We start from the raw sequence: 27,676 nt of genomic DNA, 5'->3' as shown, positions 1-27,676 counted from the left end.
AGGGTGAACCCAAAAGTAAACAGTGCTTGGGCTATGGGAACTGTTAATAGAAAAACACAGTAACAACAGGAAGAACAAGCATTGTAAATGCAGGGAAATATATGACAGCCAATAGAAATGGAGTAAAGGAAAGTGGCAAGCAGAGAAACCAATGAAAAGCCAGGAAAGCAAGGGGGCTGGATGTAAGTCCCTTTTAAGATTTATTTATTTTTTTAATTCAAGTGCAGTGCAAGCGCTGTGCAGGAGAAACCTAAAAATATTAGCACATTTTTTAAAAAGCTGTTTAAAAAACACCTTTGAAAAATTAGTTTGTTAAAACTATTTGATGGTTTCTATAAATGGTGATGTTTTATGAACAAAGGGCCTGATTTAGAGAGCAGTGATGGGTTACTCTGTCACAAATGTGTGATCGGATATAATGCACTTGTATTACCGCAGACAGGATACATATCATGTTTGTGACAGCGTAACCCATCACACGAACAATACATCTGGACCTAAACTGTTAAACATGTTATGACATTGTAATAGTTTTTGGCACAGTCTGTTGTGATTTTTAATGAGAGCTGCAATATGCTCAAACTTATGATAAATTTGCTGGGTCTTTTAGAGTTGAATATTTGTGGTATTCCCTGCCTCTTGCTTAGGATGTTGCCAGATTTTATTTAATGCTTATTTAATTCCTTTCTTCCTTGCAGATCAGCAACGGTGCTCAAACCCCTGTACTCAGTGACAGAACAAGATTTCCAACCTTTTACCGGATTTCCCCAAACGAGCTCTCCTTCTACGATGGAGTTGCTCAGTTGTTAGAATATTTTGGCTGGACGTGGGTAGGTCTTCTGACCACGGATGATGACGGTGGGGAAAGAGCGCTGCGAGAACTGCAGGCAGTGGTCGGCCACGCTGGAGGCTGCATTGAGTTCTCCTATATGATACCCTCTTATATTACTGTCACTGACGCGGTGAACTTGCCTACTGTCATGGACGCCATCAGGATATCCACCGCCATGGTGATCATTCTCTACTGCACCCCAATGGCCCTAACAAGTTATTTCACAAACAGCGGTTGGAAAAAACTACCTCGAAAAATCTGGATTCTGTCAGTGTCTACCTGTAACATTTTAGGCAATCATCTAATTTCCGAAATATTCAATGGAAGTCTAGCATTTTGTATCCAAAGAGGAGAAATTATTGGATTTCGAGATTTTCTCGATGAAGTTACTCCATCAAAGTTTATAGATGATACAGCCCTGACAGATCTATGGCTATCGGCTTTCTTGTGCATAGTAAAGGATGGACCTGAAGGTATGTTCATAGACATTTCATCTCATTATTTTTGCTCAGGAAACGAGACTTTTCAGATGTTGAGTCACTATCAGCACATGAACTACAGAGAGACATACAGTGTTTATAAGGCCGTCTACACATTGGCTCATGCTTTACATGACATGTATTCATCTGATCCTGGGCCAGGAGCTGACCGCATTGGTTGGAGCTCGAGGAGGGAACCATGGAAGGTAATCATGGATCACCTACAAAATTTATCACATTTACAATTAAAAAAGGAAAGTGGTGTCTGCTATTACCAGGTTATCTGAGGATGGTGTAGATTGCAGATTTCAGAGTTTGGTCTGAGAAACAAACATTGCTATGGTACTCTTTGCAGAATGTAAAAATATTTATTAATGGAGAATGTCTGATCAGTTATCTGGAGCCAAGGAAACGTATGATGAAATAAACAAATCTGTAACAAATATTTCCTTTTTTAATTTTTAAAATTTTTTATTAGCCACAAGGTACATCAGCAAGCATCAACCAACGCGAAGAATGTTAAACATTTAAATTTCATCATTACGTACCATTACATTCGAAAAACCCAAAAAATAGGAGATAACAAATTATAGTTGAAAAAAACAAAAAGAAACAATCAACTTATAGACTTCCATTTCCAGTGTTGTTTGATTATATCAAAATACACAAAAATGTCAGGATGATCAAAACCAGAGAGAAGGGAGGTATAGAATACAAAATTAAATATATATAAACCAGAATAAACATAAACCAAAAGACAAACTAACCGATTCCTACCCTGTTTGGTAGCTCCCTTATCTATTTTTGAGCCACTTGGTCATAGGTGCCCAAATCCTACCCCGTTTCTCTCTTGCCCGGCATTCATCATTTTTATATAGAGTCATTTCCAGAACATGTATGCTCAATAACCGTTGAAGCCAAGCCGTATACGCAGGGGGTTCAGAATCCTTCCAGGCTGTGGCTATCAGTAATCGAGCTACTGCTATCATAATGAATACAAAATCCCTATGTTTTGTTGATAGTTTTGCTCGATTATCATATCCAAATAGCATCATCGGTTGGCTGATAGTAATCAAGCAATTGATCGATTCTTGCCCAAATTTCTCTATACCCTTTTTCAGCGGGATCAGGGATTTGCATTCACAAAACATATGTATAGTGTCAGCGGGACTATGATGACATCTTGGGCAATTAGCGGTCTCCCGTTTCCGCCAGCCAAAAAGTTTTGCTGGGGTATAATATAAATTAAACAGGGTCTTATAGTGTTGTGCTTTGAGATTCGCCGCTAAAAGAATATTTTTCCCCAATTCCAACGATATGTCTAGATCAATTTCATCATCACCCATTTTATCCGCCCATCTTGTTTCTGTTTTTCCTAGGTCATCTGGTATAGTTTCCATCAGTAAATTATAAAAGTCCCCGATCCGGCCATCCCCTGATATATCTTGTCTAATAGGGGTATTGGCCCAAAGTTACCAGAACCAACATAGCAATATTTTAGACATCCCTATATTTGAATATATTTAAAATATGATCGGCTGTCGATCCCAAATTTCTGACCTAATTCCGAGAAGGGTAGTAGCTCTAATTTCTCATTGTATAAACTCGCCACCCGCTGAATACCAGCCTATTCCCACTCTCTAGCCATGCCATTGATTACCTCAGCTGGGGAGAGTGAGGATCCCCATAAAGGGGTAAATCTGTTAAATTTGGGAATTTTTAGTGTTTTACTAGCTTTAATCCATACCATTCGAGCTGCTTTTATACATTTAAAACGGATTTTCTTTATAATAGCTGGGCTTCAGCTGTCTGAGAAAGAGCCCTGTTGCTTTCTCCCCGATGGCTAAATGGTATATAGATGATAAGCCGTCATCCCTAGCAGAACTATCCGCTACCAGCAGGGCCCCCATTTGTTGCAAAAACACTGCCCAGTAATAAAAAAGTAGATTCTGGGCAGTCCATCCGCCTCTCTCTCGGAGGAGGGTTAATGTTCTCAAAGCCCGTCTGTTTTTTTAATAATTCCATATGAAGTTCGAAAAGATTGAATTCATTTTCTGAAATGCATTAGGGGGTACTTCTAGGGGGATGGAACAAAATAAATATAATATTCTAGGAAAGGTTTTCATTTTCAGGACATTGATCCTACCTACTATAGTTAGATGCAGTTTATCCAGCCACTGAAGTTCGATCCTAATATCCTCCAATACTGGATCAAGGTTGTTTTCCCATAATACCTCCAGATCAGATCCTATCCTTACCCCCAAATACATAACAGATTCAATTTGTCGCTGATCTTGTAGGATAAATTGTCTTATGCAGATAATCTGCGTCTTTCCCTTATTAAGTCAATAACCTGACCTCCACCCAAATTCCTCCGCCATACTTTCAGACTCAATCATTGCCGTTTCTTGTAGATGTAACAATGGAAATATAGTCTGCGTAAGCTAGCACCTTGGTCTCCTAGCCATTTGTCCTAAAAGGTTCAATTGCAGAATTCAGAATTAGTTGATTAATAAAAGGATCTAAATATATGACGAAGAGAATTAGAGAGCACGGACATCCCTGCGTAGTATCCCTAGCCACCACAATTGGGTCTGAAGTGTTCCCCATCACCTTCAGCCTTGCATATGTGTTATGGTACATCACCTGGATAGCTGTAATCAATCTAGGGCCAAACTCTCTCTCTGCTAAAGCTTCCCACAGATACTGCCATGCCACCCGATTGAAAGCCTTTTCGGCGGCTAAGAGGATCACAGTCAAACCGTCACTAATAACTCCAGCTATATCCATTAGAGAGATCAACCGCCGGACATGGTCTGTGGTTCCTCTGCCGGGTACAAAGCCATGTTGCCATGGCAAGGCTAGTTTGGCTATGACCCTCTGAAGACGATTGGCCAAGATTTTAGAATACATTTTCACATCAGAATTTATCAGTGAGATGGGACGGTATGAGCCAGGCAGCTCAGGTGGTTTCCCCTTCTTATGGAATATCACTATATCTGTTTAATGCCAGGATCAGGGAGGGATCCCTCGGTATTGCACATCTAGGAAAAGATCATATAATATTGGAGCCAAATCAGATTGAAGTAATTTATACAGCTTAACTGGAATTTTATCTGGGCCAGATGCTTTCCCAGAAGATAAGGAATTTAGTGCTATCCCTGTTTCTTCCAATGTGATCTCTCCTTCCAACTCTGAACATACCTCTGCATCAAGTTTACTGAGCTGTGGGTAATTCCTTACACCAGCTGGTTGTGTAGAATCAATATGATCCGGTTGAAACAGTTTTTTATAAAACTGTTCAAAGACACCCATAATCTTTGCAGAGGTAGTTTCGAGCTGCCATTCGGGGTTCTTTATTTCAGTTATGTTATTTCGGGAAGCCTTTTGTCTACTCCTGAGGGCCAAAAGTCTACTAGCCATCTCCCCATACTCATAAATCTCTCTTTGATGTGTCTGATATGCCTGGGCAACTTGTATCTGAAAAAAACTATTGAGTTCTCTCTTAACAATAATTATTTTGTTCTTTACCTCACTTAATCTCTCCGGTTCCCCCTGGCATAGTAAATCAGTATGTCCTCTCTCCAATTGTGCCAACCGAGTTATAAGGGAGGCAATCTGATTCCTACATACCTTCCGCTGCTGGCCAACATAGCTTACTACATTTCATCTCATTATTTTTGCTCAGGAAAACGAGACTTTTCAGATGTTGAGTCACTATCAGCACATGAACTACAGAGAGACATACAGTGTTTATAAGGCCGTCTACACATTGGCTCATGCTTTACATGACATGTATTCATCTGATCCTGGGCCAGGAGCTGACCGCATTGGTTGGAGCTCGAGGAAGGAACCATGGAAGGTAATCATGGATCACCTACAAAATTTATCACATTTACAATTAAAAAAGGAAAGTGGTGTCTGCTATTACCAGGTTATCTGAGGATGGTGTAGATTGCAGATTTCAGAGTTTGGTCTGAGAAACAAACATTGCTATGGTACTCTTTGCAGAATGTAAAAATATTTATTAATGGAGAATGTCTGATCAGTTATCTGGAGCCAAGGAAACGTATGAGGAAATAAACAAATCTGTAACAAATATTTCCTTTTTTAATTTTTTAAAATTTTTATTAGCCACAAGGTACATCAGCAAGCATCACCAAACACGAAGAATGTTAAAACATTTAAATTTCATCATTACGTTCCATTACATTCGAAAAACCCAAAAAATAGGAGATAACAAATTATAGTTGAAAAAAAAAAGAAACAATCAACTTATAGACTTCCATTTCTAGTGTTGTTTGATTATATCAAAATACACAAAAATGTCAGGATGAACAAAACCAGAGAGAAGGGAGGTATAGAATACAAAATTAAATGTATATAAACCAGAATAAACATAAACCAAAAGACAAACTAACCGATTCCTACCCTGTTTGGTAGCTCCCTTATCTATTTTTGAGCCACTTGGTCATAGGTGCCCAAATCCTACCCCGTTTCTCTCTTGCCCGGCATTCATCATTTTTATATAGAGCCATTTCCAGAACATGTATGCTCAATAACCGTTGAAGCCAAGCCGTATACGCAGGGGGTTCAGAATCCTTCCAGGCTGTGGCTATCAGTAATCGAGCTACTGCTATCGTAATGAATACAAAATCCCTATGTTTTGTTGATAGTTTTGCTCGATTATCATATCCAAATAGCATAATCGGTTGGCTGATAGTAATCACGCAATTGATCGATTCTTGCCCAAATTTCTCTATACCCTTTTTCAGCGGGATCAGGGATTTGCATTCACAAAACATATGTATAGTGTCAGCGGGACTATGATGACATCTTGGGCAATTAGCGGTCTCCCGTTTCCGCCAGCCAAAAAGTTTTGCTGGGGTATAATATAAATTAAACAGGGTCTTATAGTGTTGTGCTTTGAGATTCGCCGCTAAAAGAATATTTTTCCCCAATTCCAACGATATGTCTAGATCAATTTCATCATCGCCCATTTTATCCGCCCATCTTGTTTCTGTTTTTCCTAGGTCATCTGGTATAGTTTCCATCAGTGTATTATAAAAGTCCCCGATCCGGCCATCCCCTGATATATCTTGTCTAATAGGGGTATTGGCCCAAAATTACCAGATTCAACATAGCAATTTTTTAGACATCCCTTTATTTGAATATATTTAAAATATGATCGGCTGTCGATCCCAAATTTCTGACCTAATTCCGAGAAGGGTAGTAGCTCTAATTTCTCATTGTATAAACTCGCCACCCGTTGAATACCAGCCTGTTCCCACTCTCTAGCCATGCCATTGATTACCTCAGCTGGGGAGAGTGAGGATCCCCATAAAGGGGTATATCTGTTAAATTTGGGAATTTTTAGTGTTTTACTAGCTTTAATCCATACCATTCGAGCTGCTTTTATACATTTAAAACGGATTTTCTTTATAATAGCTGGGCTTCAGCTGTCTGAGAAAGAGCCCTGTTGCTTTCTCCCCGATGGCTAAATGGTATATAGATGATAAGCCGTCATCCCTAGCAGAACTATCCGCTACCAGCAGGGCCCCCATTTGTTGCAAAAACACTGCCCAGTAATAAAAAAGTAGATTCTGGGCAGTCCATCCGCCTCTCTCTCGGAGGAGGGTTAATGTTCTCAAAGCCCGTCTGTTTTTTTAATAATTCCATATGAAGTTCGAAAAGATTGAATTCATTTTCTGAAATGCATTAGGGGGTACTTCTAGGGGGATGGAACAAAATAAATATAATATTCTAGGAAAGGTTTTCATTTTCAGGACATTGATCCTACCTACTATAGTTAGATGCAGTTTATCCAGCCACCGAAGTTCGATCCTAATATCCTCCAATACTGGATCAAGGTTGTTTTCCCATAATACCTCCAGATCAGATCCTATCCTTACCCCCAAATACATAACAGATTCAATCTGTCGCTGATCTTGTAGGATAAATTGTCATATGCAGATTATCTGCGTCTTTCCCTTATTAAGTCAATAACCTGACCTCCTCCCAAATTCCTCCGCCATACTTTCAGACTCAATCATTGCCGTTTCTGGCTTGGATGTAACAATGGAAATATAGTCTGCGTAAGCTAGCACCTTGGTCTCCTAGCCATTTGTCCTAAAAGGTTCAACTGCAGAATTCAGAATTAGTTGATTAATAAAAGGATCTAAATATATGACGAAGTGAATTAGAGAGCACGGACATCCCTGCCTAGTACCCCTAGCCACCACAATTGGGTCTGAAGTGTTCCCCATCACCTTCAGCCTTGCACATGTGTTATGGTACATCACCTGGATAGCTGTAATCAATCTAGGGCCAAACTCTCTCTCTGCTAAAGCTTCCCACAGATACTGCCATGCCACCCGATTGAAAGCCTTTTCGGCGTCTAAGAGGATCACAGTCAAACCGTCACTAATAACTCCAGCTATATTCATTAGAGAGATCAACCGCCGGATATGGTCTGTGGTTCCTCTGCCGGGTACAAAGCCATGTTGCCATGGCAAGGCTAGTTTGGCTATGACCCTCTGAAGACGATTGGCCAAGATTTTAGAATACATTTTCACATCAGAATTTATCAGTGAGATGGGACGGTATGAGCCAGGCAGCTCAGGTGGTTTCCCCTTCTTATGGAATATCACTATATCTGTTTAATGCCAGGATCAGGGAGGGATCCCTCGGTATTGCACATCTAGGAAAAGATCATATAATATTGGAGCCAAATCAGATTGAAGTAATTTATACAGCTTAACCGGAATTTTATCTGGGCCAGAGGCTTTCCCAGAAGATAAGGAATTTAGCGCTATCCATGTTTCTTCCAATGTGATCTGTCCTTCCAACTCTGAACATACCTCTGCATCAAGTTTACTGAGCTGTGGGTAATTCCTTACAACAGCTGTTTGTGTAGAATCAATATGATCCGGTTGATACAGTTTTTTATAAAACTGTTCAAAGACACCCATAATCTTTGCAGAGGTAGTTTCGAGCTGCCCTTCGGGGTTCTTTATTTCAGTTATGTTATTTCGGGAAGCCTTTTGTCTAATCATGAGGGCCAAAAGTCTACTAGCCATCTCCCCATACTCATAAATCTCTCTTTGATGTGTCTGATATGCCTGGGCAACTTGTATCTGAAAAAAACTATTGAGTTCTCTCTTAACAATAATTATTTTGTTCTTTACCTCACTTAATCTCTCCGGTTCCCCCTGGCATAGCAAATCAGTATGTCCTGTCTCCAATTGTGCCAACCGAGTTATAAGGGAGGCAATCTGATTCCTACGTACCTTCCGCTGCTGGCCAACATAGCTTACTACATTTCATCTCATTATTTTTGCTCAGGAAACGAGACTTTTCAGATGTTGAGTCACTATCAGCACATGAACTACAGAGAGACATACAGTGTTTATAAGGCCGTCTACACATTGGCTCATGCTTTACATGACATGTATTCATCTGATCCTGGGCCAGGAGCTGACCGCATTGGTTGGAGCTCGAGGAAGGAACCATGAAAGGTAATCATGGATCACCTACAAAATTTATCACATTTACAATTAAAAAAGGAAAGTGGTGTCTGCTATTACCAGGTTATCTTAGGATGGTGTAGATTGCAGATTTCAGAGTTTGGTCTGAGAAACAAACATTGCTATGGTACTCTTTGCAGAATGTAAAAATATTTATTAATGGAGAATGTCTGATCAGTTATCTGGAGCCAAGGAAACGTATGAGGAAATAAACAAATCTGTAACAAATATTTCCTTTTTTAATTTTTTAAAATTTTTATTAGCCACAAGGTACATCAGCAAGCATCACCAAACACGAAGAATGTTAAAACATTTAAATTTCATCATTACGTTCCATTACATTCGAAAAACCCAAAAAATAGGAGATAACAAATTATAGTTGAAAAAAAAAAAAGAAACAATCAACTTATAGACTTCCATTTCCAGTGTTGTTTGATTATATCAAAATACACAAAAATGTCAGGATGAACAAAACCAGAGAGAAGGGAGGTATAGAATACAAAATTAAATATATATAAACCAGAATAAACATAAACCAAAAGACAAACTAACCGATTCCTACCCTGTTTGGTAGCTCCCTTATCTATTTTTGAGCCACTTGGTCATAGGTGCCCAAATCCTACCCCGTTTCTCTCTTGCCCGGCATTCATCATTTTTATATAGAGCCATTTCCAGAACATGTATGCTCAATAACCGTTGAAGCCAAGCCGTATACGCAGGGGGTTCAGAATCCTTCCAGGCTGTGGCTATCAGTAATCGAGCTACTGCTATCGTAATGAATACAAAATCCCTATGTTTTGTTGATAGTTTTGCTCGATTATCATATCCAAATAGCATCATCGGTTGGCTGATAGTAATCACGCAATTGATCGATTCTTGCCCAAATTTCTCTATACCCTTTTTCAGCGGGATCAGGGATTTGCATTCACAAAACATATGTATAGTGTCAGCGGGACTATGATGACATCTTGGGCAATTAGCGGTCTCCCGTTTCCGCCAGCCAAAAAGTTTTGCTGGGGTATAATATAAATTAAACAGGGTCTTATAGTGTTGTGCTTTGAGATTCGCCGCTAAAAGAATATTTTTCCCCAATTCCAACGATATGTCTAGATCAATTTCATCATCGCCCATTTTATCCGCCCATCTTGTTTCTGTTTTTCCTAGGTCATCTGGTATAGTTTCCATGAGTGTATTATAAAAGTCCCCGATCCGGCCATCCCCTGATATATCTTGTCTAATAGGGGTATTGGCCCAAAATTACCAGAGCCAACATAGCAATTTTTTAGACATCCCTTTATTTGAATATATTTAAAATATGATCGGCTGTCGATCCCAAATTTCTGACCTAATTCCGAGAAGGGTAGTAGCTCTAATTTCTCATTGTATAAACTCGCCACCCGTTGAATACCAGCCTGTTCCCACTCTCTAGCCATGCCATTGATTACCTCAGCTGGGGAGAGTGAGGATCCCCATAAAGGGGTATATCTGTTAAATTTGGGAATTTTTAGTGTTTTACTAGCTTTAATCCATACCATTCGAGCTGCTTTTATACATTTAAAACGGATTTTCTTTATAATAGCTGGGCTTCAGCTGTCTGAGAAAGATCCCTGTTGCTTTCTCCCCGATGGCTAAATGGTATATAGATGATAAGCCGTCATCCCTAGCAGAACTATCCGCTACCAGCAGGGCCCCCATTTGTTGCAAAAACACTGTCCGGTAATAAAAAAGTAGATTCTGGGCAGTCCATCCGCCTCTCTCTCGGAGGAGGGTTAATGTTCTCAAAGCCCGTCTGTTTTTTTAATAATTCCATATGAAGTTCGAAAAGATTGAATTCATTTTCTGAAATGCATTAGGGGGTACTTCTAGGGGGATGGAACAAAATAAATATAATATTCTAGGAAAGGTTTTCATTTTCAGGACATTGATCCTACCTACTATAGTTAGATGCAGTTTATCCAGCCACCGAAGTTCGATCCTAATATCCTCCAATACCGGATCAAGGTTGTTTTCCCATAATACCTCCAGATCAGATCCTATCCTTACCCCCAAATACATAACAGATTCAATCTGTCGCTGATCTTGTAGGATAAATTGACTTATGCAGATTATCTGCGTCTTTCCCTTATTAAGTCAATAACCTGACCTCCTCCCAAATTCCTCCGCCATACTTTCAGACTCAATCATTGCCGTTTCTGGCTTAGATGTAACAATGGAAATATAGTCTGCGTAAGCTAGCACCTTGGTCTCCTAGCCATTTGTCCTAAAAGGTTCAATTGCAGAATTCAGAATTAGTTGATTAATAAAAGGATCTAAATATATGACGAAGAGAATTAGAGAGCACGGACATCCCTGCCTAGTACCCCTAGCCACCACAATTGGGTCTGAAGTGTTCCCCATCACCTTCAGCCTTGCATATGTGTTATGGTACATCACCTGGATAGCTGTAATCAATCTAGGGCCAAACTCTCTCTCTGCTAAAGCTTCCCACAGATACTGCCATGCCACCCGATTGAAAGCCTTTTCGGCGTCTAAGAGGATCACAGTTAAACCGTCACTAATAACTCCAGCTATATCCGTTAGAGAGATCAACCGCCGGATATGGTCTGTGGTTCCTCTGCCGGGTACAAAGCCATGTTGCCATTGCAAGGCTAGTTTGGCTATGACCCTCTGAAGACGATTGGCCAAGATTTTAGAATACATTTTCACATCAGAATTTATCAGTGAGATGGGACGGTATGAGCCAGGCAGCTCAGGTGGTTTCCCCTTCTTATGGAATATCACTATATCTGTTTAATGCCAGGATCAGGGAGGGATCCCTCGGTATTGCACATCTAGGAAAAGATCATATAATATTGGAGCCAAATCAGATTGAAGTAATTTATACAGCTTAACTGGAATTTTATCTGGGCCAGATGCTGTCCCAGAAGATAAGGAATTTAGCGCTATCCCTGTTTCTTCCAATGTGATCTCTCCTTCCAACTCTGAACATACCTCTGCATCAAGTTTACTGAGCTGTGGGTAATTCCTTACAACAGCTGTTTGTGTAGAATCAATATGATCTGGTTGATACAGTTTTTTATAAAACTGTTCAAAGACACCCATAATCTTTGCAGAGGTAGTTTTGAGCTGCCCTTTGGGGTTCTTTATTTCAGTTATGGTATTTTTTGTTCTTTACCTCACTTAATCTCTCCGGTTCCCCCTGGCATAGCAAATCAGTATGTCCTGTCTCCAATTGTGCCAACCGAGTTATAAGGGAGGCAATCTGATTCCGACGTACCTTCCGCTGCTGGCCAACATAGCTTACTACTTCCCCCCTTAGACTAGCTTTAAATGTATCCCACACAATCGTACGGAAGGCACTATACCGATTTATGTTGAAAAATTCTCTAGACCATCTTTTGAAATATTTTATAAAATCCTCATCCGCTAACAATTTCCTTTAAAAAGACCAAGAGCGAGGTTTCCCTTCCATACCATGGCTAGTTATTCCCAGCAGAAGTGGGTTATGGTCTGAGAATATTTGAGGCAATTTAGTTATCTCCACCTCCCCAAGAATGCTGGTTGAAACCAGAAAATAGTCCAAGCAAACATATTTTTGGTGGGGGCATGAAAAATATGTATAGCCTGGATCTCTGTTGTTTTTAGCTGCCCAAACGTCTACCAGTCCATGACTAACTTTAAGGGTATTCAGTGCTCGATTAACTTGCGGTTTCCTCCTGTTGTATTTCAGCCCAGCTTCATGTGAGATCCGAAGATGGATATTAAAATCTCCACATAGTATTAATGGGGTTGGCCATGAGGCGAGTTCCACTTCAAATTCTTCCCAAATTTCTGGGTCATCCTGATTTGAGGCATAAATCGTCCCAATTGTCAGCCCCGTGCTTAATGTAACAATTGCCCATCGACCCCATTTGTCCACCAAGGTATGCTTACTAATACCAGCTTGCAGTTTAATAAATATCGCTACTCCCCTTATCATAGAGGTCTGTGAGGAGCAAGCTACCATCTCATACCCCTTTATTTGGAGAACGCCCCTATTGCTCCATGGACTATGAGTCTCCTGTATACATATAGCTACGGGATTGATATAGCGCAAGATCTCATATATTTTAGCTCCTTTAGCTCTATTGTTTAGCCCTGCCACATTGACTGAACAAATCCACAGTTTAGCCATGTCCTACTCCTTGAGATAACCGTCTAACTTGCCTACCGCTCCATTTCCTAGCTATTTCTTCTATTTCCTCTGTTCTTACTCTTTTAATGCACCTTGCCTGGCTTTTTCTCCCCTTAATTCCCATCCCCCATCCTTCCCCCCTTCTACCTCCAAACTCCTCCCTCCCCCACCCCACACCCTTCCCATGGAAGCTGCTAGACCAATTGTCTAGTAGGAGATGGAGCAGCACTGCACCATGATCCGTGAGCCCCTCCTTTTCCATCAGTACATCAATACTTCCTAGCACCTTAAGCTCTCTTAAGCCATTTGTAGTTCAACCCCCACCCTGGTGCCAAAAAGAAAAGGAAACACTTAGCAACCACCCTACCAACCCCAATACCACTCAAAAGAGGTAAAGCTGAGAGCCCAAACATAGATGGTGGAGTTACAGAGCCTTAGAGGAAATACACAGACAGACAATAAAAAGAAAACCCTCTATGACCAGCTCTATTACCCCTCCCTCCGCCTCGCCTCTCTTTTTCTGCCCTTTGCCAGTATCCAAAGAACCATCCATTCCTGCGCCATCCAAAAACTAAACCTCACTAGCTCTTTCTTTTTAACTCCTCCAAAAATTCTTTAGCTTTGATTTCCGATACAAAGTAGCGAACATTGTCACCAATTACAAATTTCAATTTTGCAGGTTTCAAGGGATATGCCTGTGCTCCTTTTGCTTGAAAAAGATTTATCATCTGTCGTAGCCTCCAATGCCGTTCGACAGTTAAATGACAGAAATCTGGTTGTGTAAAAAACTCTATATCGCCTAGCTTGCATTTACGATCTGGTCTGGCCTTTTCAAAGATGGTTTGTCGAAGAAGAAAGTTCCCAAAATAAACAAGCACAGCTCGGGGTCTGGCATCTGCACCCATCTGATGTTTTATAGTCAGGGGAACCCGGTGTGCTCGTTGGACTTCCTGGTCCCAATTCCAGCCGTCTACCTCGGGAAATGCCTTAGCTAAAAGGTCAAACATGTAGAGACGAATTTCCGTTGCACCTTTATCCTCCGGAATGCCCAGGAATCGCAGATTGTTTCTCCGTTGGCGATTCTCCTGATCTTCCATCTTCCACTGCACGTCTATGAGCCTAGCCTTGTGTGATGCTGTTTGTTGTTGAGATGACGATTTGGGAAAAAGGGGGTGGTGATGGACAGAGTTTCTGAATGATGCAGAATACTCTTACCAAATCAAGAGATCATGGTTTTAATCCATCACCGTTTTTTAGCTCACTGCACCATCCCAGCTCAGAACCTGGCTACATGCAAATTAGTCTGTACCTGTCCCAGTGCATGATGGGAACAGGGCAAACCAAACTACCAAGCCAATTCTTATACTGGGATGGAAACAAACTTCCGGGGACCGGTTTCTGGCATCACAGCCTTCGTCGGCCCGGCTTGCCTGAATCCTGATGGTGCAATGAGCAAGGGACTCACGTCTGAGCATACCCTCCCACACTAAGTGTGGATAAAATCGATTTGGGAAAAAGGGGGTGGTGATGGACAGAGTTTCTGAATGATGCAGAATACTCTTACCAAGTCAAGAGATCATGGTTTTAATCCATCACCGTTTTTTAGCTCACTGCACCATCCCAGCTCAGAACCTGGCTACATGCAAATTAGTCTGTACCTGTCCCAGTGCATGATGGGAACAGGGCAAACCAAACTACCAAGCCAATTCTTATACTGGGATGGAAACAAGCTTCCGGGGACCGGTTTCTGGCATCACAGCCTTCGTTGGCCCGGCTTGCCTGAATCCTGATGGTGCAATGAGCAAGGGACTCACGTCTGAGCATACCCTCCCACACTAAGTGTGGATAAAATCGATTTGGGAAAAAGGGGGTGGTGATGGACAGAGTTTCTGAATGATGCAGAATACTCTTACCAAGTCAAGAGATCATGGTTTTAATCCATCACCGTTTTTTAGCTCACTGCACCATCCCAGCTCAGAACCTGGCTACATGCAAATTAGTCTGTACCTGTCCCAGTGCATGATGGGAACAGGGCAAACCAAACTACCAAGCCAATTCTTATACTGGGATGGAAACAAGCTTCCGGGGACCGGTTTCTGGCATCACAGCCTTCGTCGGCCCGGCTTGCCTGAATCCTGATGGTGCAATGAGCAAGGGACTCACGTCTGAGCATACCCTCCCACACTAAGTGTGGATAAAATCGATTTGGGAAAAAGGGGGTGGTGATGGACAGAGTTTCTGAATGATGCAGAATACTCTTACCAAGTCAAGAGATCATGGTTTTAATCCATCACCGTTTTTTAGCTCACTGCACCATCCCAGCTCAGAACCTGGCTACATGCAAATTAGTCTGTACCTGTCCCAGTGCATGATGGGAACAGGGCAAACCAAACTACCAAGCCAATTCTTATACTGGGATGGAAACAAGCTTCCGGGGACCGGTTTCTGGCATCACAGCCTTCGTCGGCCCGGCTTGCCTGAATCCTGATGGTGCAATGAGCAAGGGACTCACGTCTGAGCATACCCTCCCACACTAAGTGTGGATAAAATCGATTTGGGAAAAAGGGGGTGGTGATGGACAGAGTTTCTGAATGATGCAGAATACTCTTACCAAGTCAAGAGATCATGGTTTTAATCCATCACCGTTTTTTAGCTCACTGCACCATCCCAGCTCAGAACCTGGCTACATGCAAATTAGTCTGTACCTGTCCCAGTGCATGATGGGAACAGGGCAAACCAAACTACCAAGCCAATTCTTATACTGGGATGGAAACAAGCTTCCGGGGACCGGTTTCTGGCATCACAGCCTTCGTCGGCCCGGCTTGCCTGAATCCTGATGGTGCAATGAGCAAGGGACTCACGTCTGAGCATACCCTCCCACACTAAGTGTGGATAAAATCGATTTGGGAAAAAGGGGGTGGTGATGGACAGAGTTTCTGAATGATGCAGAATACTCTTACCAAGTCAAGAGATCATGGTTTTAATCCATCACCGTTTTTTAGCTCACTGCACCATCCCAGCTCAGAACCTGGCTACATGCAAATTAGTCTGTACCTGTCCCAGTGCATGATGGGAACAGGGCAAACCAAACTACCAAGCCAATTCTTATACTGGGATGGAAACAAGCTTCCGGGGACCGGTTTCTGGCATCACAGCCTTCGTCGGCCCGGCTTGCCTGAATCCTGATGGTGCAATGAGCAAGGGACTCACGTCTGAGCATACCCTCCCACACTAAGTGTGGATAAAATCGATTTGGGAAAAAGGGGGTGGTGATGGACAGAGTTTCTGAATGATGCAGAATACTCTTACCAAGTCAAGAGATCATGGTTTTAATCCATCACCGTTTTTTAGCTCACTGCACCATCCCAGCTCAGAACCTGGCTACATGCAAATTAGTCTGTACCTGTCCCAGTGCATGATGGGAACAGGGCAAACCAAACTACCAAGCCAATTCTTATACTGGGATGGAAACAAGCTTCCGGGGACCGGTTTCTGGCATCACAGCCTTCGTCGGCCCGGCTTGCCTGAATCCTGATGGTGCAATGAGCAAGGGACTCACGTCTGAGCATACCCTCCCACACTAAGTGTGGATAAAATCGATTTGGGAAAAAGGGGGTGGTGATGGACAGAGTTTCTGAATGATGCAGAATACTCTTACCAAGTCAAGAGATCATGGTTTTAATCCATCACCGTTTTTTAGCTCACTGCACCATCCCAGCTCAGAACCTGGCTACATGCAAATTAGTCTGTACCTGTCCCAGTGCATGATGGGAACAGGGCAAACCAAACTACCAAGCCAATTCTTATACTGGGATGGAAACAAGCTTCCGGGGACCGGTTTCTGGCATCACAGCCTTCGTCGGCCCGGCTTGCCTGAATCCTGATGGTGCAATGAGCAAGGGACTCACGTCTGAGCATACCCTCCCACACTAAGTGTGGATAAAATCGATTTGGGAAAAAGGGGGTGGTGATGGACAGAGTTTCTGAATGATGCAGAATACTCTTACCAAGTTAAGAGATCATGGTTTTAATCCATCACCGTTTTTTAGCTCACTGCACCATCCCAGCTCAGAACCTGGCTACATGCAAATTAGTCTGTACCTGTCCCAGTGCATGATGGGAACAGGGCAAACCAAACTACCAAGCCAATTCTTATACTGGGATGGAAACAAGCTTCCGGGGACCGGTTTCTGGCATCACAGCCTTCGTCGGCCCGGCTTGCCTGAATCCTGATGGTGCAATGAGCAAGGGACTCACGTCTGAGCATACCCTCCCACACTAAGTGTGGATAAAATCGATTTGGGAAAAAGGGGGTGGTGATGGACAGAGTTTCTGAATGATGCAGAATACTCTTACCAAGTCAAGAGATCATGGTTTTAATCCATCACCGTTTTTTAGCTCACTGCACCATCCCAGCTCAGAACCTGGCTACATGCAAATTAGTCTGTACCTGTCCCAGTGCATGATGGGAACAGGGCAAACCAAACTACCAAGCCAATTCTTATACTGGGATGGAAACAAGCTTCCGGGGACCGGTTTCTGGCATCACAGCCTTCGTCGGCCCGGCTTGCCTGAATCCTGATGGTGCAATGAGCAAGGGACTCACGTCTGAGCATACCCTCCCACACTAAGTGTGGATAAAATCGATTTGGGAAAAAGGGGGTGGTGATGGACAGAGTTTCTGAATGATGCAGAATACTCTTACCAAGTCAAGAGATCATGGTTTTAATCCATCACCGTTTTTTAGCTCACTGCACCATCCCAGCTCAGAACCTGGCTACATGCAAATTAGTCTGTACCTGTCCCAGTGCATGATGGGAACAGGGCAAACCAAACTACCAAGCCAATTCTTATACTGGGATGGAAACAAGCTTCCGGGGACCGGTTTCTGGCATCACAGCCTTCGTCGGCCCGGCTTGCCTGAATCCTGATGGTGCAATGAGCAAGGGACTCACGTCTGAGCATACCCTCCCACACTAAGTGTGGATAAAATCGATTTGGGAAAAAGGGGGTGGTGATGGACACCATATCAGACTCAATATTCCCGGTTCTTGTCTCAAGCTCAGTTAAGCGATCCGAGATCTCGCTACATACTTTGGCTATTTTCCGAACTGAGCCTGGACTTTCCGGATAGCCGCTTGAGATCGACTGTTATCCTGTCTGGACTCTTCCCGATGAGCCATGACTGACTGTAAAATTGCATCCAAAGTTGTAGTGGGGACTGTTTTCGTGTCATGAGGTGGTTTGCTTTTATCCCCCATTAACTGATTTGTCAGTGAGTAGTCCCAATTTAAATCCTTCCCTCCTGTGCTTGCTTGTGCTGAAAGAGCAGCTGCCCTTTTAGATAACTGAAGCGTCGCAGCTGAGTCTCTTCCACTAGTGTCTTGTAGACTTTCACTCTCTGCTTCGCTAATTCTTGTCGGGGATAGGGAGTCGTCTACCGATTCTGTGTTATCCGACAATGAATAAAAATAATCAGTAGATTCTATGTCAGTTTCTTTGCCAAGTTGGATCTTTTGTGCAAAATGTTTAAATCTTGCATGAGTTAGCCTCCAGACTTTGTGGCTGTTACCAATGTTTTTTTCCTTTGTATAGAATTTTCAGGGGCTTTTCCTGCATTGGTGACTTGATTTAATAGTGGGTCTCATTGGCTGATCTGTTTAGTCTCTACTGTAGTTGTAGGATCTATATACTGGGCATTCATACCCCCAACCTGCTGTGCCCCGTTTCCTTCAACCTGCACCTCCCCACAAGCATCCATGGCAGCTGTCTTCGTATCCCCTGCCATGTTTTTTTCCACCCTCTCACCCCAAGTCTCTGAGGTATCCATCTGGGCTAGATTAGCGACATCAGTTAAATCGGATACGGTAAGTGCATTGGGCATAGCGGACACTATTGGGGCATCTCCCCCCCTTCTCATTTACCTGCAGGGTTACTTCGGATCCAGAGTTCTGTTTGTGTAGATCAGAGTCTTTCACAACCAGCCCCTTCTTCTTCTACAAAAACCCCAGAACCGGCACTTCAGATCTAGCGTTAGATGCTGCTTGCCCTGCGTGCTTCTCTAGCCTCTTAGATACGGCGAATAGCTCTGCAATTGACGGGCCGGACGAACATAGCTGGGCCGCCGCCTCTCCAGGAGAGTCCTTCTAGGTCAAATTCTGCCCACATAGCCCCGGCAGTCGAGTTTTTCCTACTCTCGCTCCTCCCCCCAGCCATGCTTGGTTCCAGCGTGCGGGATATCACCGGTGCTTCTGTTGCGGCCCCCAGCATCAGACTCTCCGAAGTCGAGTTCTTCCCAGTCTTGGCCCACATCGTCAGAGGTCCCTTCGGCCTCATTGTGTTCCAATTTGCACCGGGCTGCTCTCTTGATGATCATGACTGACAGCAGCCAAAGTACAGAGATCGGTAAATCAGCCAGCAGGTAAGATCCAACTCCTGCTGTATATCTACTGTTTCGGGTGTGAAGGCGCAGTTATTTATCCTTTCTTCCATTACCTCAAGCAGGAAATTTAGCAAGGACAGAAACATCATCTTTAAATCGCCAGGGAGGCATATTCCTGGAAGGGGCTCACTGGATCATGCCAGTCGTGCTGCAAGCGACAGCCTAGCCTGCCACCATCTTGCTTCCCTCCAGATTTCCTGTAACAAATATTTCCAGTTGTACATACAATTATGATATCACTTAATTAGCAGTATCTTTTGAGGTGACCGACTGTCTGCTAAAGTAAATACGCCTGCAGAGCCTGAGTTCTCCTAGCTCAGTTATAAAGTCAAATTACAAACACACTGTAGGTTGCACCACTTGGTCCAGTCAAAAAACAATAATATATGATTGTCCATAGAGTATATATCATTCAAATATTCATCTTTATTCTTCTTCACAGATCATGGACAGCCGATATAATATATTACAAAACACATTGTTTAACCAAACAGAAGATATTCTCATAAGCACTGTACATTGCATATAATATTTGAAAATATATTCACAATTAAAATCCCCATTTTTTCTATACTTATTATCCATATTAAGTCACTAGTGGAGTTATAGATATTTGATATCAAGAAGCAAGATATTTCCAACTCAAACTACACCTTCCAAATGATATATAACAACAGAGAGAGATATATACAAACTAAATTCCATGAGCGAAGTGTGTTATCATCATTAAGTTCTAGTAGCATGCATCATTCATCATCATAGGATAAATTAAGTTTAACAAACCCTGTCCATACTGGTAAGGTACAAAGCAGTTCCTGTTACAAACCAATTCTCTTTCCAAGGAAAGAGTATAACAACAAAAAGAATAATGTTATCTGGCCTGATTCTTACGAATCGAATATACTGCATGACTAATGCTATCGTCACATAACAATATTATTACAGATGGAAGCGCAACATACATACCAATTTATCTCAATGCCAGTTGTTTGCTTTAATAGACGAATTATTTTCAATGGTTTGGGATTTCCAATATACTTTGTATTTTCTCTTGAAGGGTTTCGAAAGGGCTAACCCAAACTCACTGCCTGTCAAGAAATTAATAGAAACTACTATTATAGACTGACTTATAATATTAAAGAAATTTGATAAATTTAAATATTGTACTTGCATTATGGAATCTTATTTCTTACCTATATTAAAGACAAAAATGGTTTCTTGATATTCGCAAGATGATCCTATTATAAGGCTGTTGTGCCTAGAATTAAGATAACAAATAATATAAAACCCTGTAGTTATATCACTGCAGTCACAACATTTATTAGACTCCTTATCCAAACCTATACAGGTAATCTATGCCATCTGACGGCTATTGATAGGGGCCTGTTGTTCCAATATGAGTGTCTTCAATTTATTCTGCATTACAGATTTTATAATTTTGTCTTGGAACTTAGTAAAAACTCAGAATATTTCCCAAAAATATCTAGAAAAACCACATGTCCTTAAGTGCTTTGATATATTTATTTATGCTGTACAAAAAGCACATATATCTGTATAATGGCAAACAGTAGTTTTAACAAAAGGAACGTGCCCGGTTTCAGTACCATAACATTTCAACACTTAAGTAATTGACTGCTCTTGTTCTTATTCTCTCATAATTTCTCGTATCTGCTACAATATCGTTCCCCATATAATGGTAGACCTCGCTTACCCGTAACTTAATAGTTTAAAACCTTATCACAATACTTGGTTGGAAACTCTATACGTTCCCCAATTATATTTCGGGAAGCCACATACCCCACCTAAATGTATCCCTTTGAAGATGTTATTTTTAGTCCCACCGTTTGCGCATTGATATTATTTCTACTTAACAAAATGCACCTATGTCGGTATAACCCCCAATCCAAAGCTTGAATAATTTTCTGCTCTTACTCTCAACCTCTCATTATCCACCCTATCTTCTATCATACTACTTCCCGTAACCAAATGAACCTCTCTTACCCGTGACTCGATGAGTTGGAATGAGCAGCAAAATACGCGTACAAGTGCCTCAAAGAGAACCGCGCGGGCGTCTTACTGCCTTTTATCCAAAACAAGACGTCTATCACGTGATCCTACGTCGTGACGAACAAGTTTGGGGATAGTCTCTAAATTATTATTGACTTATTTAACGTTACTATCTTTTACGATAGTGTTCCGTTATTAATGTCAAACCCCAAACAATCCAATTTGAACTACATTTGGCTTGGTATCTAGCCCCATATGTAATGCGGATAAAGAAACAAATATTATGTCTTTATATGAACAATATCCAATTTCTTCACGCCTAGTATATGCATTTTGTGAGCCCTATTATTAGACGCAACATAAACGATATTATAGTCATATTCAGTAGTTAGCAGAGTCCTTAGTCATAGATTTATATATACTATGTTACTAAGCTCTTGAACTCGTTTAGGGGTAGTCTCTAAATTATTATTGACTTATTTAGCGTTACTAACTTTTACAATAATGTTCCATTCTTAATGTCAAACCCCAAAACAATCCACTTTGAACAAACTTTGGCTAGAATTCTAGCCCCACATATTATGCCGATAGGGAAACATATACTGTATCTGTATATAATCGATATCCAATTTCTTCACGCCTGATATACGCATTTTGTGGGCCCTATTATTGAACGCAACACGAACGGTATTGTAGTCGTATTCATATCACTTAAATTGACAGTGTCCTTGTTCATAACTTTATATGTATTATATTACTAGACTCCTGAAGTCTAATTTAATTCAGTTTTTCTCCAAACAAACCGAGACTAAAATTATATTTGTTATCACTAAAATTATAAAGTACCCATTCTTCATACAAATCATTTCGATGACAACCTGATAAGTACTAATATAAATTCATAAGCAAAGAGTTTTACGTATAGTAATATTGCGCTTCCATACAACATCCAATATAGTAAAGGAAAATCAACATTATATTAGCTGTGACACCATCACAATGGTGCACAGTCACCATTAGTATAGATTTATACAAATCAACAGAGAATATTAAGGACCAACATTATTATCCACTCTTGAACAGATCTGATACTTGGTACAGATAAAGCATCTAGATGTATAAAAAATAAGCATTGCAAACTAAAATAGCTCTACCTGATGTCTTGCATTTTCAAAGGAAATACTGTAATTCATCATCACTATTATGTCCCTTGATTGTACTACGCAATGTACAAATCCATCCTGCCTCCTTTCGCCTAAGGGCCAGTTCTCTATCGACCCCTCTGGGTTTCACTACAACATGGTCTATACCATGGAACCATATTTCTGGTTTGCTCCCATGTTCTTCATTCATATGTGACGTCATAGGATATCTTGTATCTTTATTGCGAATTGCTCGTACATGTTCTTGTATTCTGATTTTGAGGGGCCTGCTAGTTCTCCCTATATAAATAATATTGCAACTGCAACCTATTACATATGTTACATATGTTGTTCTACATGTGATGGTATGCCTTATAGTGTACACCCTCTTGGAGTTGTAACTGAAATCCTTTAGTCTATTCTTTCTATATTGACACACATTACAATCAGTACATGTGAAGAAACCCCATATTGGTCCAGGTAGCCATGTTCCACCAGGTTTCTCCTTAACAGATACATAACTGGGACATAGCATTTCCCTCAAGGTTCTTCCCCGTCGATAAATAACTTGTGGTTTTGGGGAAATCTTATCCTTAACCCCTGGTATCTCCTGAAGCAATGACCAATGTCTCTGTAAGATTTTATATATGTTTTGACTATGTTTATTATACCTGGTAGCAAATTTAATAGACCCTAATCAATCGTTGCTAACGCTTTGAGAGTTACTCATTTTCAAAGTAGTGTCCCGTGATTTCACCAGTATTTTTCTTTCTGCATGATCTAAAATTCTCTGTTTGTAACCCCTCTGCTTGAACCTAGTTTTGGTCTCCTCAAGATTGGCCATGAATGAGGTTCATATGCAGTTCCTACGAATCCTAACCATTTCCCCAAATGGAATGCTATTAATAGTAGTTTTTGGATGTGCACTTGTGGCATGTAATACACTATTACTTTCAGTTGGTTTTCGAAATTATTTACTTTGGATTGTAGTTCCACATGCTTCAAATGTTACATCCAAAAAATCAATCTGGTCAGTGGAATGTAACATGGTTAAAGTTACATTAAATGAATTATCATTCAAAAATGCATAATAGTCATCCAATTTGGCCACCGTGCCATTCCATAGCACAATAATGTCATCAATATACCTCCCCCAGAATATAATTTTTTCTATCCAGGGGGAGGCATATCTGCCCCAAGCATGTTCTTGTTCCCAGTAGCCCATAAACAATCCTGCATAACAAGGAGCAAATTTTGCTCCCATCGCGGTACCTTGTAACTGATGGTGCCACTGCTTGTCATGTAAAAAGAAATTTTTGGAAAGTATTAGCTCCATCATTTCAAGAATCATTGTATTGTGTTCTGCCCATTCAGCTGACCTAGTCTTAAGAAAATGCCCCATAGCAAGTAGACCCATTTCTTTTTTGATGCAGGTGTATAAACTGGATACATCAAAAGTTACAAAATGGAGTCCCTCAGTCCACGTGAGATCCTCAAATTTATTGAGGATGTCTTTGCTATCCTGTATGTAAGTTGGTAAGTTTTTCACCAATGTTTGCAAAATTGAGTCAACATATTCTGAAAAACGTTCTGTCGGTGAATCTATGCCTGCGATGATTGGTCGACCTGGTGGAAAATTCCCCCCCTTGTGTACTTTGGGGAGGATGTATATACAGGGATAACTAGGTTTCAGAACCATCAGATATCTGACCTCTTCCTCTGTCAACAGACCCCTTTCTTTCCAATCTCCCAATTTAGCATTGATAAAAAATATTAAATCAGGCATGAGATTAGATGGAATTTGTTCATAGCACAAAGTATCTGCCAATTGCCTAGAGATTTCGCCCATGTAATCTGTCTTCCTCATAATTACCACATTACCGCCCTTGTCGGCTTCGCGTATAACTATGTTCTCATTGTGACAAAGGGCATCTAAAGCTAGATGTTCATCTTTTGTTAAATTATAAGAAACCTTGTCTCTACGTGGGCTATCATTTAGTAGTTTGTGTAAATCCTCAGTCACATATGATTTAAATAACTCAATATTTTGATGTGAAAACTGGGGTATGAACTTATATTTCATTTTTAGACCACTATCTATGTCCTCCTTGGGAAAGACACCCAATTCCTCATTCAGATCTTTTAAAGTGATGCTATTTTCCTCATTAAGTGACATAAGTAGATGTATTCCTTCCACATCCCCCACCGTATATTCAGAAGGTGCTGCTCTTGAAATATTAGACTCAATGGCTTTGTGATTGCAATGAAAAAAATGTTTTAATTTTAGAATACGTACAAATTTGTATAGATCAACAATGACATCAATGATTTTACAAGACTGTGTCGGGCAAGCCCTTTTGTAAGACTGCACTTTCCTTGAAACTAAGAACATGATCTGATAAATTAACAATTGACAAATTGCTTGTAGGGGGCAACATTGTAATTAGACTAGCTATGTCTGTCTCAATTGCTTGTGCATTGTCTATTTCCTCTTTGATGGCCTGTATATACATCCTCCCCAAAGTACACAAGGGGGGGAATTTTCCACCAGGTCGACCAATCATCGCAGGCATAGATTCACCGACAGAACGTTTATCAGAATATGTTGACTCATTTTTGCAACCATTGGTGAAAAACTTACCAGCTTACATACAGGATAGCAAAGACATCCTCAATAAATTTGAGGATCTCACGTGGACTGAGGGACTCCATTTTGTAACTTTTGATGTATCCAGTTTATACACCTGCATCAAAAAAGAAATGGGTCTACTTGCTATGGGGCATTTTCTTAAGACTAGGTCAGCTGAATGGGCAGAACACAATACAATGATTCTTGAAATGACGGAGCCAATACTTTCCAAAAATTTCTTTTTACATGACAAGCAGTGGCACCATCAGTTACAAGGTACCGCGATGGGAGCAAAATTTGCTCCTTTGTATGCGGGATTGTTTATGGGCTACTGGGAACAAGAACATGCTTGGGGCAGATATGCCTCCCCCTGGATAGAAAATATTATATTCTGGGGGAGGTATATTGATGACATTATTGTGCTATGGAATGGCACGGTGGCCAAATTGGATGACTATTATGCATTTTTGAATGATAATTCATTTAATGTAACTTTAACCATGTTACATTCCACTGACCAGATTGATTTTGTGGATGTAACATTTGAAGCATGTGGAACTACAATCCAAAGTAAATAATTTCGAAAACCAACTGAAAGTAATAGTGTATTACATGCCACAAGTGCACATCCAAAAACTACTATTAATATCATTCCATTTGGGGAAATGGTTAGGATTCGTAGGATCTGCAGTGAAAAGACCTCATTCATGGCCAATCTTGAGGAGACCAAAACTAGGTTCAAGCAGAGGGGTTACAAACAGAGAATTTTGGATCATGCAGAAAGAAAAATACTGGTGAAATCACGGGACACTACTTTGAAAATGAATAACTCTCAAAGTGTTAACAACGATCGATTAGGGTCTATTAAATTTGCTACCAGGTTTAATAAACATAGTCAAAACATATATAAAATCTTACAGAGACATTGGTCATTGCTTCAGGAGATACCAGGGGTTAAGGATAAGATTTCCCCAAAACCACAAGTTATTTATTGACGGGGAAGAACGTTGAGGGAAATGCTATGTCCCAGTTATGTATCTGTTAAGGAGAAACCTGGTGGAACATGGCTACCTGGACCAATATGGGGTTTCTTCACATGTACTGATTGTAATGTGTGTCAATATGGAAAGAATAGACTAAAGGATTTCAGTTACAACTCCAAGAGGGTGTACACTATAAGGCATACCATCACATGTAGAACAACATATGTAATAGGTTGCAGTTGCAATATTATTTATGTAGGGAGTACTATTAGGCCCCTCAAAATCAGAATACAAGAAAATGTACGAGCAATTCGCAATAAAGATACAAGATATCCTATGACGTCACATATGAATGAAGAACATGGGAGCAAACCAGAAATATGGTTCCATGGTATAGACCATGTTGTAGTGAAACCCAGAGGGGGCGATAGAGAACTGGCCCTAAGGCGAAATGAGGCAGGATGGATTTATAGATTGCGTAGTACAATCAAGGGACATAATAGTGATGATGAATTACACTATTTCCTTTGAAAATGCAAGACATCAGGTAGAGCTATTCTAGTTTGCAATGCTTAATTTTTATACATCTAGATGCTTTATCTGTACCAAGTATCAGATCTGTTCAAGAGTGGATAATAATGTTGGTCCTTAATATTCTCTGTTGATTTGTATAAATCTATACTAATGGTGACTGTGCACCATTGTGATGGTGTCTCACAGCTAATATAATGTTGATTTTCCTTTACTATATTGGATGTTGTATGGAAGCGCAATATTACTATACGCAAAACTCTTTGCTTATGAATTTATATTAGTACTTATCAGGTTGTCATCGAAATGATTTGTATGAAGAATGGGTACTTTATAATTTTAGTGATAACAATTATAATTTTAGTCTCGGTTTGTTTGGAGAAAAACTGAATTAAATTAGACTTCAGGAGTCTAGTAATATAATACATATAAAGTTATGAACAAGGACACTGTCAATTTAAGTGATATGAATACGACTACAATACCGTTCGTGTTGCGTTCAATAATAGGGCCCACAAAATGCATATCTCAGGCTTGAAGAAATTAGATATCGATTATATACAGATACAATATCTGTTTCCCTATTGGCATTATATGTGGGGCTACAATTCTAGCCAAAGTTAGTTCAAAGTGGATTGTTTTGAGGTTTGACATTAAGAATGGAACATTATTGTAAAAGGTAGTAACGCTAAATAAGTCAATAATAATTTAGAGACTACCCCTAAACGAGTTCAAGAGCTTAGTAACATAGTATATATAAATCTATGACTAAGGACTCTGTTAACTAAAGCAATACTAAATACGACTATAATATCGTTTATGTTGCGTCTAATAATAGGGCTCACAAAATGCATATACTAGGCATGAAGAAATTGGATATTGTTCATATAAAGACATAATATTTGTTTCTTTATCCGCATTACATATGGGG

The 27,676-nt window shown here is 40.7% G+C and overlaps 1 protein-coding gene across 1 annotated transcript in view; it reads left to right on the top strand.

Annotated features, from left to right (window-relative positions):
• LOC146805858 (extracellular calcium-sensing receptor-like) overlaps positions 1–27,676 on the top strand; it is a 148,771-nt gene that overhangs the window by 41,876 nt on the left and 79,219 nt on the right. The window contains exons 4-5 of the mRNA XM_085623827.1: positions 699–1,517; positions 5,000–5,173. Of these exons, the coding sequence (XP_085479953.1) occupies positions 699–1,517; positions 5,000–5,173 (993 nt within the window). The remainder of the gene's footprint in view (positions 1–698; positions 1,518–4,999; positions 5,174–27,676) is intronic.

This window comes from Triturus cristatus, chromosome 8 (assembly GCF_964204655.1).
Source record: "Triturus cristatus chromosome 8, aTriCri1.1, whole genome shotgun sequence".
Classification (NCBI taxonomy): domain Eukaryota; kingdom Metazoa; phylum Chordata; class Amphibia; order Caudata; family Salamandridae; genus Triturus; species Triturus cristatus.
Note: the sequence above shows the minus strand (reverse complement) of the source record. Positions and strands in the feature narration are given on the sequence as shown.